The sequence below is a fragment of the Oncorhynchus mykiss genome, chromosome 21 (assembly GCF_057628025.1).
Source record: "Oncorhynchus mykiss isolate SJ-2025 chromosome 21, ASM5762802v1, whole genome shotgun sequence".
NCBI lineage: Eukaryota > Metazoa > Chordata > Actinopteri > Salmoniformes > Salmonidae > Oncorhynchus > Oncorhynchus mykiss.
In genome coordinates this window covers 23,479,523-23,494,286 of record NC_143042.1, presented here as the reverse complement: position 1 = coordinate 23,494,286, position 14,764 = coordinate 23,479,523, and the positions used below count along the sequence as shown (strand labels likewise).

The window sequence follows — 14,764 nt, the reverse complement described above, 5'->3', positions numbered from 1 at the left end:
TAATATCTGGGAGACGCGAGACGTTTTATTAGCATTTCATTCATTTTCTTTTAAACACAAGAGTGAGGGATGGGTCCTACTGTTAAAAGGTAGTGGCCCTAGGGTTGCCGCTCATACGGTACACACCTGGGGTGACCAACCCTAGAGGTGGGGTTGATAGAGTTTCCAACTACACCTGTAGAGCTACTAGCTGTGCAGATGTTTTGCTCCAGCCCTGCAGTGACCTAACACACCTGATTCAGCTGATCATGGTCCAGACTCAAAGTGAGGGCCTTGATTAGTTTACTATTTCAGTCAGGAGTGTTAATGCAGGGCTAGAGCAAAAGCATGCATACCCACACATACTCCAGTGGGTAACACTACCAAGTAAACAACTAGAGCGGAGCATGCTTCAACATAGCTAACGGGTTCTACTCTGTTTGCTCTTTCTGTCAAAGGCTGCTCCTCTACATATCACATTTGACATGTTTGTCATTTTATTTTCATCATACACATGCAGAGAGCAGAACAAATAACTGAACCAAACACGTGGTTTTGAATGGAATTAAGAGTAGTGGAGGGTGAAATATAATAAAGGAGAGAGAGATGTTAATGTTTTTGGGATGTTATCCTAATATTAGATAAAACCCTAATGCAGGACATGCACTATATATTTGCCATGTTTTTGCCGTCCCAGGTGAATATTCATGACGGGGTGAAATCCTATGAACTTGGGATAGGAGCAGTACGTCGGGACACGCCTCGTTTGAGCGGGTCTGGGACGCACCGATGATGGCTGTTCCGTTTTCCAGACCCCTGTTGGATGGCCCGATAATTTTCTGACGTCAGAAATGTTGTGCACCTTGCAGTATGAGAAGTGCTATAACGCGATTGGGCAAGGATTACTACGAATAGCCAATGAGCACTCAGCATGTGAGACCAAAACAATGATGGCGAATTGGAAAGGAACAACAACATGCACCATGTGGACCGAGGTGGTGGAAGACTGGTGATTGGTGGAGCTGTGGACAGAACCTCCACCTCTTACCGTGACAGAAACCAAGAAGATATTTTCAAATTAAGTCAATATTCTGCATCTCCGTCTCTTTAAAAAAAATGTTTCTGCACATAATGTGCACAGTAATAAACAACTGGCCTCTACTCAGACACATGTGGAGTCCACCACCAAGATTTTATTTAAACTTTATTTTATCAGGGAGTCATACTGAGACCAAGGTCTCTTTTACAGATGAGCCCTGAATGACATAAATCCACAGATCAAAATATAAATACAAAATGCAAGCCGAAAGAAAAACAACAAATCAGCTTGTCCGAAACACCCTAACACAGGCGGGAGGCACAAAATGAACAGACGAGAGGCAGTGGTTGTGATTCCTTTTCTTGTGATTGTTTTCTAAAAATGGGTCTTCTTTTGCCCGACAAAATAACGTCCAGCGCTGAAACGCCGGTGTAACAAAACAAATAAACATACACTTAGCCGTTGACCAAAAGGCTGTGGTCAAAAAGGGAAAACAAAACAACAAACGGCTAGTCCTGTCTTTAGACTATCGTCTACACATAACTGTTACAGGAGGAACACTTCTCTCGACCTATAGCCTGCCTTGGTTAACAGAGAGCCAGTAAAATAAGCTCTCTCTGTGGTAGGAAAATCCGACATCCTCACAGGTCCCCATCTCTACTCCCAATCCCACCCCCCTCCAGCTCCTCTCCCGGCACACCTAATATAGACACAAAGCAATAGACACAAAGCAATTAGTGGACCCAGGTGTGTACTAATTGACCTTACACTGAGTACCTATCCCCTGAGGAGGGTGCTGTCGTGTCGTCTTCCTCCGGCCGGTCACGGAACTCTCACAATGCTCATTAAAAACAAAACACATTCATCAGTAATAATAAGGTCCTCAATCAGCTTTCTGAACTGCCCTCAAGGCACAACAACAACATCAAATGTAAGAACATTTTGAAGATTATTTGTTTGTGAAACACACCTAAAAGCTGATTTAACTACCTCAGTAGAGACCAAAGGAATTTTCAGTTACCACACCCCATCTCCGGGATTGCTAACCCATATGTCTGAAGTTTAGCAATTACTTTTTTTGTAAAAGGGCTCTATAAATGAAAACATAGCATTGTATCGTGCAATATAACCTACGTGACATCAAAGAGGGACAACCAACTTTCTGGGAGAGAATGCAGTGACGAGTACTACAATTGTCACCTGTAATAAAGTGCAATGCTCTATGACGGCTTTAACCCTAGGATGCATAATAAACATGATGCCCCAAGAATGCATATGCCGGGTCAAAATGACCCGATAATGTGATATCTGTGTTTTATTTATATGGGTCTTGATAGTATCACTGCTCTTTAATAAGCTTTACGTATCGGCCCAACGGCCTTCGTCAGAGCGGGTTCCTTATTTCTTCTCATTTTGTTCAACTGTTACCATGCACCTGCAAAAAAAACATTTATTTGAAAGTCCAAAGTTCATCATCAATATAAACGACAATTTAGAAAACATGAACAAAAGGAACAAAGTGTGCATGTGTGTGATGCTTACTTATGCTGTCTTAGTCCATGTCTTTGTTACAAACCACAAGCATGTGACGGTGCTCTTTGCAGACGGGTGAATTGCACTGAGAACACCAGCAGCTGACTTCTCTATCCTTTGCTCTTGGGCAGAGCTGGCACCTCTTCCTCTTTTGGCCCTGGCTCTTTTGGCCCTGTCGCCATAGTCTAGGACCGATAGGAACATCGACTGAATAATCTATTTTTAGCGAGAGGCAGGACCGATTTCTATAGAAGACCATTTTTATTCTCAGCTTCTAAACTAACACATCAATATGCGATATCGAGCCTCCCAGGTGGCGCAGTGGTCTAGGGCACTGCATCACGAACCCGGAGACTCTGGGAGACTCTGTCGCATCCGGCCACGACCAGGAGGTCCATGGGGCGACGCACAATTGGCCTAGCGCCGTCCGGGTTAGGGAGGGTTTGGCCGGTAGGGATATCCTTGTCTCATCCCGCACTAGAAACTCCTGTGGCGGGCCAGTCACAGTGCACACTAACCAGGTCGACAGGTGTACGGTGTTTCCTCCGACACATTGGTGCGGCTGGCTTCCGGGTTATATGAGTGCTGTGTTAATAACCAGTACGGCTTGGTTGGGTTGTGTTTCGGAGGACGCATGGCTTTCGACCTTCGTCTCTCCCGAGCCCGTACAGGAGTTGTAGCGATGGGATAAGATAGTAACTACTAACAATTCTCCCCAATTTCGATACCACGAAATTGGGGAGAAAAGGGGGTAAAAATTCTAAAAATATATATATGTGATATCAAACTTATTTTTATGAACTCTAGAGAACAACATATACTTCAGTACTAATTTCAGGTCAACGAAGTTTTTCTGTAATACAATGAAGTCAGACTGTATTTCAGATAGAGCCTGGTCAACCATGGGGCCAATTGAATACAAAACAGTATCATCAGCATACAAGCGCATGTTATCATTTAATGAAGCTGCCAGTTGAGGACTATCATGGCTCAACAAAACTGCTGACACAGGCTGTGAACAAGCAACTCGGTGGCATTCTCTCTTTACTGTGTCGCCACCATGCTCGATGCTATGTACAAGAATCGCTACTTCGATGAAGACAAGAAACAGGGTTTACGTGAAATACATACACAGCTGGACAAGATGGAAACGGACACCGTGACAGTGTGCACTGAGGAAGAGAACCCACGACAGAAGAGGCCACGGACAGAAAGAGCTGAAACTTCACTGCTTCACATGTACAGTGCCTTGCGAAAGTATTCGGCCCCCTTCAACTTTGCGACCTTTTGCCACATTTCAGGCTTCAAACATAAAGATGTAAAACTGTATTTTTTTGTGAAGAATCAACAACAAGTGGGACACAATCATGAAGTGGAACGACATTTATTGGATATTTCAAACTTTTTTAACAAATCAAAAACTGAAAAATTGGGCGTGCAAAATTATTCAGCCCCCTTAAGTTAATAGTTTGTAGTGCCACCTTTTGCTGCGATTACAGCTGTAAGTCGCTTGGGGTATGTCTCTATCAGTTTTGCACATCGAGAGACTGAAATTTTTTCCCATTCCTCCTTGCAAAACAGCTCGAGCTCAGTGAGGTTGGATGGAGAACATTTGTGAACAGCAGTTTTCAGTTCTTTCCACAGATTCTCGATTGGATTCAGGTCTGGACTTTGACTTGGCCATTCTAACACCTGGATATGTTTATTTTTGAACCATTCCATTGTAGATTTTGCTTTATGACTAAACAAATGAACAACGAAACAGCACAGCAAGTAAGTGAAAGAAATAGGTTTTGATTATGTTTATACTGGTAATGGGGACATAAGTAAATGCCAACAAAATAACTTGTTGGTCTCTCTGTGTGTGTGTGTGTAACCTTTATTTAACTAGGCAAGTCAGTTAAGAACACATTTTTATTTACAATGACGGCCTACCCCAGCCAAACCCAGATGACGCTGGACCAATTGTGCGCCACCCTATGGGACTCCCAATCACAGTCGGATGTGATACAGCCTGGGTTCGAACCAGGGACTGTAGTGACGCCTCTTGCACTGTGATGCAGTGCCTTAGACCACTGCGTCCATGTGTGTGTGCTAACTATTTAACTGTACTAGAATGCTTAAAAGGCCCAAACATATACATATACATATATATATATATATCAGTTATCGGTATCGGTATCAGTTTTTTGGGGGCAAAAAAATATAGAATATCGGCCAAAAATTTAAAATCAGTGCATCACTAATAATAAAACTGACAATATCATTCATTAGAAACAGATCATAATCATTCTGTACCTTATAGACAAACCACAGAACAAGGATGCATCCAAAATGGCATCCTAATCCTTATTTAGTTCACTATAGACCAGAGCCCTATAGGCCCTGGTCAAAAGTAGTGCACTATGAAGGGAATAGGGTGCAATTTGGGACTATGCACAGTTCACCCTTAGCTCTCCCATGTGCTCACCTAAAGGTCAGCTCACCAATAATTTCCCCAAGATGGTGAGATGGACCACACCCCAGGCTTGTGTTAAAGACCAGTCAAAGGTATTCATTTCTGCCTCCTCCTGACAAACGGCAAGAATGACCTTCCCGCTTTCCCTCAGAAATGCTAAGCAATTCAATTTATGAAGAGCCCTGCCTGCCACCATGTAAATGTGATTGGATGTGTGACAGGATAGGTTCGGAATACAGTGGGGTCCGAAATTATGGACACACTTGATAAAGATGAGCAAAAATGACTGTATAAAATACTGAGGTATATTGTATCCTAAAAAAAGGGAAATTATATTCTGTTATACTAATACAATTGCCCCGAGAAAGATTTTTTTTTACGAGTAATAATTGTTTTTCTCATACCCCAGGTTCAATACCTTACCCTGCAAGGATAATGGCATTAAGCCTTTTTCTAAATTGGGAGGGATCTTAAGACCATTTCTCCATACAGAATCCTTCCAGATCCTTGATATCACTTTTTTTTTTTTACAATAGCCTTATGCTCACACATTCTCATTTCAATGCCAAACCCACCACTGGTGTGTGTGGCCAAAGAGCTCTATTTTCATGTCATCTGACCAAAGTACCGGTTCCAATCCAAGTGACAATGCTGTTTAGCAAACTCCAGGCATTTACATTTGTTGGGATGACATGAAAATAGAGCTCTTTAGCCACCCCCACACCAGTGGTAGGTTTGGCATCAAAATGAGTAACGCATTAGCAGAAATAAACCCCATACCTAGAGATGGAGAGGCAAATGATATCAATGTAAACCCGCGTGACCTGATCAATTAACTATTTAGATGGCCCGAGAAATTGCCTCTTTCAATCTTGGGAAAATAGCAACAATTCAATGTTTTGAAAGATTGATGTGTCTATGGGGTAATATTGAGAGAGAAGAGAGTTCACTGTGTGTGTGTGTGTGTGTGTGGTTTTTGTACTTGAAAGATAAAAGGCTGATTCATATTCTCACAGGCTTACTCACTGGGTCTAGTGGTGTCCAAAAAAAAACAAAGATTAGCTAAATCACTATGACTAGTACATTCAAACAGCAAAAACACACAAAGCATAGCACTCTTCATCCATTCCTCCACTTATTGTGCTCAATGAAAGCAAGAATTAAGACAAGGCTTTTTACAGTGATGACTTCCAAGCACGGCACACTACTTTACCACTACATGATTTTCCTGCCCAAAGTAAATCCAGATTATGAACATCATTCTACTAAGCACGACACACAAATCTTCATTCCCAATCAAAGACAAGGTCAAGACTATGAGTCACCCAGAAGTTGCTAGAAATTCCTTTGGTATGTCGAATTCTCATTGAATGCCAAACAGCGTGAAATCTTGTAAAAGCCTCCTACCTCCAAAAATACCATAGGCCTAGGCACTGAAGTCAAATATCAGTAACCCTGGAAACAAGCAGCCTCAAAGTAATGGGATGAAGTTTGAAACTTCTGGTTTGATTATTGTTTTGGTATATGGCTAAATAAAGTATTGACTATCCTTTAAATTTAACCTACATAGATGTTGGGCAATATAACCCATCACATTCACAACTAGTTAGGCCCGCCCACAAGGATACTATTGGCACACGTCTCACTTATTTCTCATGTTAGATGACTCGATAGCCTAAGAAGTCAACTTTTTCAGTTTTGTATTAGGTTTGCCAATCAAAATACTGCAGCCTACAAGGCAAATGCAAGTCAAACTAAATGCATGCTCTTCAACCGATCGCTGCCCGCACCTGCCTGCCCGTCCAGCACCACTACTCTGCACGATTCTGACTTAGAATATGTGGAACACTACAAATACCTAGGTACATACTGTACCTAGGTGTCTGGTTAGACTGTAAACTCTCCTTCCAGACTCACATTAAGCATCTTCAATCCAAAATTAAATCTAGAATCGGCTTCCTATTTCGCAACAAAGCATACTTCACTCATACTGCCAAACATAACCTCATAAAACTGACCATCCTACCGATCCTCGAATTCGGCGATGTAATTTCCATAATAGCCTCCAACACTCTACTCAACAAATTGGATGCAGTCTATCACAGTGCCATCCTGTTTTGTCACCAAAGCCCCATATACTACCCACCACTGCGACCTGTACGCTCTCATTGGCTGGCCCTTGCTTCATACTCGTCGCCAAACCCACTGACTCCAGATCATCTACAAGTCTCTGCTAGATAAAGCCCCGCCTTATCTCAGCTCACTGGTCACCATAGCAGCACCCACCCGTAGCACGCGCTCTAGCAGGTATATCTCACTGGTCACCCCCAAAGCCAATTCTTCCTTTGGCCGCCTTTCCTTCCAGTTCTCTGCTGCCAATAACTGGAACGAACTGCAAAAATCACTGAAGCTGATGACTCATATCTCCCTCACTAGCTTTAAGCACCAGCTGTCAGAGAAGCTCACAGATCACTGCACCTGTACATAGCCCATCTGTAAATAGCCCATCCCCATACTGTAGTTTATTTATCTTGCTCCTTTGCACCCCAGTATCTCTACTTGCACATTCATCTTCTGCACATCTACCATTCCAATGTTTAATTGCTATATTGTAAGTACTTCCCCACCATGGCCTATTTATTGCCTTACCTCCCTTATCCTACCTCATTTGCACACACTGTATATACACTTTTTCTACTGTATGTTTGTTTATTCCATGTGTAACTCTGTGTTGTTGTATGTGTCGAACTGCTTTGCTTTATCTTGGCCATGTCTTAGTTGTAAATGAGAACTTGTTCTCAACTAGCCTAACTGGTTAAATAAAGGTGAAAATGTGCTGTCATGGCCTACACGTACACAGATAACCTAGTCTAGGTGAACGAGATTAGCCTGAAGTGAAAAGTAAATTCAGCAACTCTCTGAGGACAGTGGAAGTTGATAAAGGAGATTCTTTATTGTTAAAAGTAAAACCCACGCATTTTGGTCATTGGCCTTCATCAAAGTTTTACTAATCTCTCATTGACAGACCAGATCTTCAGTTCTGGGCTTCTGTGTTGGTTGTAGATGAAAAAGGAAGATGCTTTTATATATTTCAAAATGGCCTCCTATAGGCTAGGGGATCAATCACAATCGGACACAAAACATGATGTGATTGGTTGCAATCAGTTGCAAAAACCTGACAGATAGGCGGCCATTTTAATATACATAGCCTAGGTCCTACCTCCTCTAATATTCTATATGTAAAACTCTGAAAACCTCTGGGGCACATTACCCATTTTAGGTTGGAAATTTTTTTCTAGTATTAATGTAAGCAAATTTCAGGTGAATCTGGAGGTTATAAATCATACAATATCTTAATGTGCAGAAATAAATCATGCAATATCTATCTTTAGAAATGTTGATTTTGATGAGTTGGCTAGCTAGTTAGCATGAGTTAGCATTTGCTGGGAATTAAGAGAATTTGCAGGTAAAAAAATGCATGTGTTAGGTCTACATAAAAACCTACGCATAGGTTATTAATAGTGAGACGTGCAATGCCATTTTGTTTCTAGATTTGATTGGTCTAATAAAAATGATAACTAGCTTTCAAGAGTCAATTACTCAAAAATGACTAAATGAAACTGAAAAAATGGGTTTTATCACAGTAATTTTCAGCGGACCTCTTGCCCCAATAGTTGGGCAAGACACCCCTTTTCTATCATTTTTTATTTTAATAACTAAAACGTTGTCAACTGTGTCCAAAACATTGTCAACTGTGTCTCCCATGCTAATTGCGTATGGTGTCTTGTGAATGAGATAAGTAAACAAGTGAAAAGTTGCAGAAACCTTACCAAGTCCAAGCCCAACAATGAGACGTCCGACCAGTAGAACCTCCTTATCAGGAGCTGCGCTAAGCACTATTCCCCCAGCTGTGAAGATAAAACTAGCCAGGAGGATGCAGACCCTGCGCCCGAAAACTCCGTTCAACAACCCGCCAGCCAACGCCGACAGCGCGGCGGTAGCCACAGTACTAGAGATCAGAACCTCCTGCCATAGGGCGCTGAGATTCATCTCCCTCTTGAGCAGGAGCATCGCTCCCGAGATTACCCCGGTGTCATAGCCGAACAGAAAGCCACCCAGCGCGGAGAACGCAGCTAGAACATAAACAAACGCAGGTGTGACATCTTGCTGGAACTGTTTACGCGCCTCTCTCTCCAGGTCCCGGGTAGAGGTGGCGGCAGTGGCATTGGCAGGGACATCGGCAGCCTGGCTGTTGATGCTCGCGTTGGACGAAGCTTTGATGAGGCTCCGCTCTCCGTCATCGTTCACTTTCTTCCTCCTCTCACCCATCAGGTTGCTCATACTACGAAGATTATAGTCATTGTCGCTCGATTTTCGGGACATAAGGGAAACAAACGCACCCACGAAATGTTCACAGGACTGTAATTGGTTGGTTAATTGTTAAGAGATGTTTGTTGTCCTCACAGTCGAGCAAATGGTCCAAAAACCGTTAATTATTAATAATTCGAGTTGACAGAAGTTGGTCTGTAGCCGTGGTCACAGGCTACAGAAGTGTCATTGCAGTGGTACTGATGAGGGTTACTCTATAATTCTCTGTCTCTCTCTCGCGCTCTCTCGCTCTGACGTAGAGGTATTGCTTTCCTGCAAACTGCCATGTAGACACTGGCCGTGTTCCAGAGAATCAAAATGACTGCAGGTGACTGCCTACTGACTGATTTACCTATTACCTTGCATCACACATAACCTATAGTGCAGGGCTATTCAACTGGCGGCCCAAAGGACAAGCACTAGCGTTTTTTTGTGGTTTCTTGCACCTTTGTGGCATATAGATTTTTTTTGTTTTCTTCATATGCATTTGGCTCTAGCATTTGAACGGTTTAAGCTACAAAATATTAGGACCCCATTCCTGAAAGCTACCAGTCTAACACATATGTGGCTTCTGTTTCCCTTTCTGGACAAGGACTTGTTAGAAGGGAGTGTGACAAAAAAACGTGCCTAATGACTGAGGGACACGAATTCAAAGCATGCTTCTTTCAAAATGACATATTACTTTGAATAATCTTTTAAATAAAACAATGGTGAGCAAGCATTGTGCCTTTTCTATGATGATCACATTTTGGGGTTGCACATGGATTCACGTTGGTTGAGTGCTCTCCACTTCTATGCAAATTACTTTTAGCAACATTGAATTTGAAGGAAAGTGCTTTATTTGCGCTTGCATTTCTTTGTTTATGCTCAAAATTCTTTGCATGTTTCGTCACAATATTGTTTTGAACTGATGCCCAACTGAGCTTTCTACTCACAGGAAGTTGGTGGCACTTTAATTGGGGATGACGGGCTCGTGGTAATGGTTCGAGCAGAATAAGTAGAATGGTATCAAATATGTCAAACACAAGTTTCCATTGGTTTTCTACAATTCCATTCGCTCCATTCCAGGCATTATAAACCCTCAGCAGCCTCCAATGGTTCTACTCAATGCATCGTCAATGAGCACAGATGAAGATTTCATAAAAAGTGCATTACAGTGGCGGGGAAATACTATGATATTCAAAAGAGGCAAATAATTGTCATAATTTTGATGTCCCCAGATTGACTTTAGATGCAGTATAACGTTAGCTAGTTAAAATTGTGGGGAGGCCACCGGATTTTAACTAGCTAACGTTAGCATTGCTAGCTATTTTTGACTAACTTTGCTAACTAATGACAACATTGCCATATGTCTGAAGTAAATTTGACGACATGATAATGCTGGCAAAGTTGTTTCCTACTAAATATTTGACTACTTTAGCAATGTCATTGTATTTCCAGGCAATATAGTGTAAATTAGACAATAATAGTTAGCCTCCATCCAGAATGACTGAGTTTACCACTTTTATTTGTATTTTTTATTTTACCTTTATTTTACTAGTCAAGTCAGTTAAGAACAAAGTCTTATTTACAATGATGGCCTACCCGGGCCAAACCCGGACAACGCTGGGCCAATTGTGCACTGCCCAATGGGACTCCCAATCATGGCCAGATGTGATACAGCCTGGATTTGAACCAGAAACTGTAGTGACACCTCTTGCACTGAGATGCAGTGACTGCTGCGCCACTCGGTAGCCCTTTAGGGTGACACTATGTCGCCGGCAGAGGGTGATTTGAGACCGCTCATAACAATGGCATGACGCGGTCGAGTGACAGAGGTGCAATTAAGGTCACACCCATAATCTCCCAGCCTACTCCAGTGTCCAAGAACCCCGCCTACCTCCTCTGGAGTGCTACGCTGGAGATTCCAGAACTTGTCGGGCATTTCTCTCTCAGTGCACCATCATTTTCAAGCTGAAGCCTTCTTCGTTCCCCTCGGACCGCTCGAGGATAGCGTACATCATAACGCTGATGTTTGGAAGGGTACTCGCCTGGGCCACGTCGGTGTGGGAGCAACAGTCCGCCGTCTGCCTCAGTCTGGAGGACTGAGTTCGTAGGTGTTTGATTCTCCATTGTCCGTTAGCTGCACCAGCTACGTAAAGACTCCCGTAGTGTGGCAGACTATGCGGTGGATTTTCGCACATTGGCGGCTGAGAGTGCCTGGAACCCGGAAGCATTGTTCGACCTGTTCCTTTACGGATTATCAGAGGTGATCAAAGATGAGCTTGCACCTCGGGCGCTGCCCATGAACCTTGACTCCCTCATAGCCTTGAACATCTGGATCGATGGGCGGCTTCGAGAACGTAGGAAGGAGAGGGAGTATGTGCCCTGTCGCCCTCGCTCTCCCTCGATTCCCACCTTGCCTCCAAAGAATCCCGGAGATCCCCGAACTCTACATGTCCGAGTGAACCAGATGTCACCAGAGTCCTCTCGGGAATTACCGAGGGCTGCCTACTCGCCTCCTTCGGAGTCCATGCACCTGGGCAGTGATAGATTGACTGTGGCTGAGCGTTTACGCCGACTCCACACCCAGAGCTGTCTATATTGTAGCTACCTGCCCATTTAAAACCCAGGCTCATCAAGAAGGGGCGAGTACTCTGGTGGGCCACACGGATAACTTTTCCTCTCCCCTTATTCACACCCCTTTCTATGCCATCCTGCTGTGGGGGAACCAGTCAAAATCTCTCCGGGTACTCGTCGACTCTGGGGCCGTTATGGATGTTAGAGCGTTGGATGGGCGCTCTATAGGCCGGGTCACTCACAATACCACTGCCATCAACCTACAAGTCAACCTACCTACAAGCAACGGACGCTAATAGTTTATCGAATCCCATTGTGACGTAGAGGGGGACACTATTTGGCATGACAGGGCCCCATGCAACTCTCCACATATATCCGCCTCAAGCTGGTCACAGGGAGCCTTTGGCCATTCCACTGGTGTCAGGGGTGCAGGAGTGGTTCTGCCAGATTTCCCACTCATCGGGAATGATGTGCAGTCCTTCACAAGACCTCAATATCACTGTCAATATTCCGCTACCAGACCTTGTCCCTGCGCCTTTGCTTCCCTTTAAAGATGCCCAGGTGCCGCTCATGCGAAGCGCTCGCACTTTCAGGACCTCTGGAATCAGGGTGCGATGTCCTCTGGTGATGCAAACTTCCACCCAGCATAAGACCTCATCTCTCACACTGCTGTAAGGCAGTGTTAAACAAAACTGTGGACACCAGACAGATTTTGACAACAATGCTAAAAAAAATGACAGATAAATTCAAAATGAGAGGCTACAAGGACAAACCTCTTGATGCTGCAATGATAAAAAATATCTCAAAAACCAGGAGAGGAATTGCTAAAAAAACAATGCGACAGTCTTCTGAGAAAGTGTTCGGAGAAAATGAAAGAAATCCTGAAAAAACTTTCTGCAATTAGACAAAAAACAAATGCACACCTCTTCAAGGAACCCCCACTGGTGGTCTATAAGCGTGGTCCCAATATTGGCGATAGCATGGTGAGATCTGACCTGCCCCCTGAGCCCACTCAGACACTCTTGACACCCATTCCAAATGGGAACTACAAATGTGGCTCATGCCAACAGTGCCATAGCACTATAAAAACATCCTTCAGACACTGACATACAGGTCAAAAAATCACTGTTAGGGGTATCATCTCATGCAAGACAAAGGGAGTAATCTATCTCATAACCTGTTCATGTGGAAAAGCCTACGTAGGACAAACGAAAAGACAATTAAAACAATGCATAGCTCAACACCACAGCTCAATCAGGTATAAGAACATTGACTATCCAGTAGCAGTTGAAGCGAACCATCCTATCTCCTCCCTCAAATACACAGGCATTTAGCACGCTGCACTACCAAGCAAAGGAGGTAACATCGAGATCCAACTACTACAAAGGGAGGCTTACTGGATATTCTTTCTAAACACATTCACCCCTGGTGGTCTGAATATTGACTTTGATCTCAGGCCCTTCTTGTGAACAAGTCTTATCAATGGACATATTATTTCTACAGCTTATCAGCAGACACCCAATATGTTCCCCCTGTTATTGATGCTTATTATTATGGTTGAACCAAAACATTACATGTAACAAAAAATAATAGGAAATAGGAAACAATTAAATATGTATGTGAAATTGAATTAAACAATAATGTATGTTGATGTTAATATTATGTACAATATTTAATTGTGTTACCATATGATAACAATAGCCTATTATTTTCAATGTGCTACAAAAACATTTTTTTTAACAGTTTCACTCAATCAATTCTAATTATGTCACGACTTCCACCGAAGGTGGCTCACCTGCCTGTTCGGGCGGCGCTCGGCGGTCGTCGTCAACGGTCTACTAGCTGCCACAGCTGCCACATCCCCATCAGAACCAAACATAGACCTGTTTAACTGAAAACAAACACCTTGTAGCCTAAAAACATGGTTAACTAGAATTTTTACATAATGGATGGCCAGACCTTGCATCTGGGCTCCCGAGTGGCGCAGTGGTCTAAGGCACTGCATCTCAGTGCAAGAGGTGTCACTACAGTCCCTGGTTTGATTCCAGGCTGTATCACATCTAGCCGTGATTGGGAGTCCCATAGGGCAGCGCACAATTGTCCCAGCATCGTCTGGGTTTGGCCAGGGTAGGTCATCATTGTAAATAAGAATTTATTCTTAACTGACTTGCCTAGTTAACTGACTTGCCTGATTTGCCTAATTAAAGTTAAAAAGTAAATAAAAAAAATCCAGGAAATTGATCCGAGGCCTTTGGGGCCTGCCAATCTGGATGAAACTTGATATATGGCATCTATGGACAAATGTCTTTCAACGCAATATTTTCCAGACTAGTATTTCAAACAACTGACCAAAAACATTAATGTGGGCGTAGTCTGGCACATAAATGCATATAAATCAGACACGGATATTTATGTTGTAACTAAACTTGGTGCACATGTTCAAAACCCTGTCAAGACTCCACATGTGCAAGTTTTCAAATTGACCACACGGTGGCGCTACAACGGGAACATATTTATATCTCTTGATCTGTTGAAATTGAAAATTGATCTGTTGAAATTGAACACCTCTGTGGTTATTGTGTTGTGTTCATGTGCTTCGCGTTTGAGGTCTGGATTGTGATTCCTAATATTTTTGTGTGGTGTCAAAATCGGACTAATTGTTGTAACTACTTTATTTTGCTCTTTTTGTCTGTTATTCAAAAGGTGCTGTCAGGAGAAACACTTTCACATCCAAGGCTACAGATGGAGAGACGGAGAAGTTTGTCATAAGGTGGCTGTAGCTTGTACCAGAAAGAGAAAGGAGAGGACCCAACACAGCAAGGAAAGGG

The 14,764-nt window shown here is 43.0% G+C and overlaps 1 protein-coding gene across 1 annotated transcript in view; it reads right to left on the bottom strand.

Moving 5' to 3' along the window:
* LOC110500277 (proton myo-inositol cotransporter) overlaps positions 1-10,087 on the bottom strand; it is a 63,281-nt gene extending 53,194 nt beyond the window's left edge. The window contains exon 1 of the mRNA XM_021577567.3: positions 8,840-10,087. Within this exon, the coding sequence (XP_021433242.3) occupies positions 8,840-9,392 (553 nt within the window). The 5' untranslated portion in view covers positions 9,393-10,087. The remainder of the gene's footprint in view (positions 1-8,839) is intronic.
* Between the last annotated feature and the right edge of the window lie 4,677 nt (positions 10,088-14,764).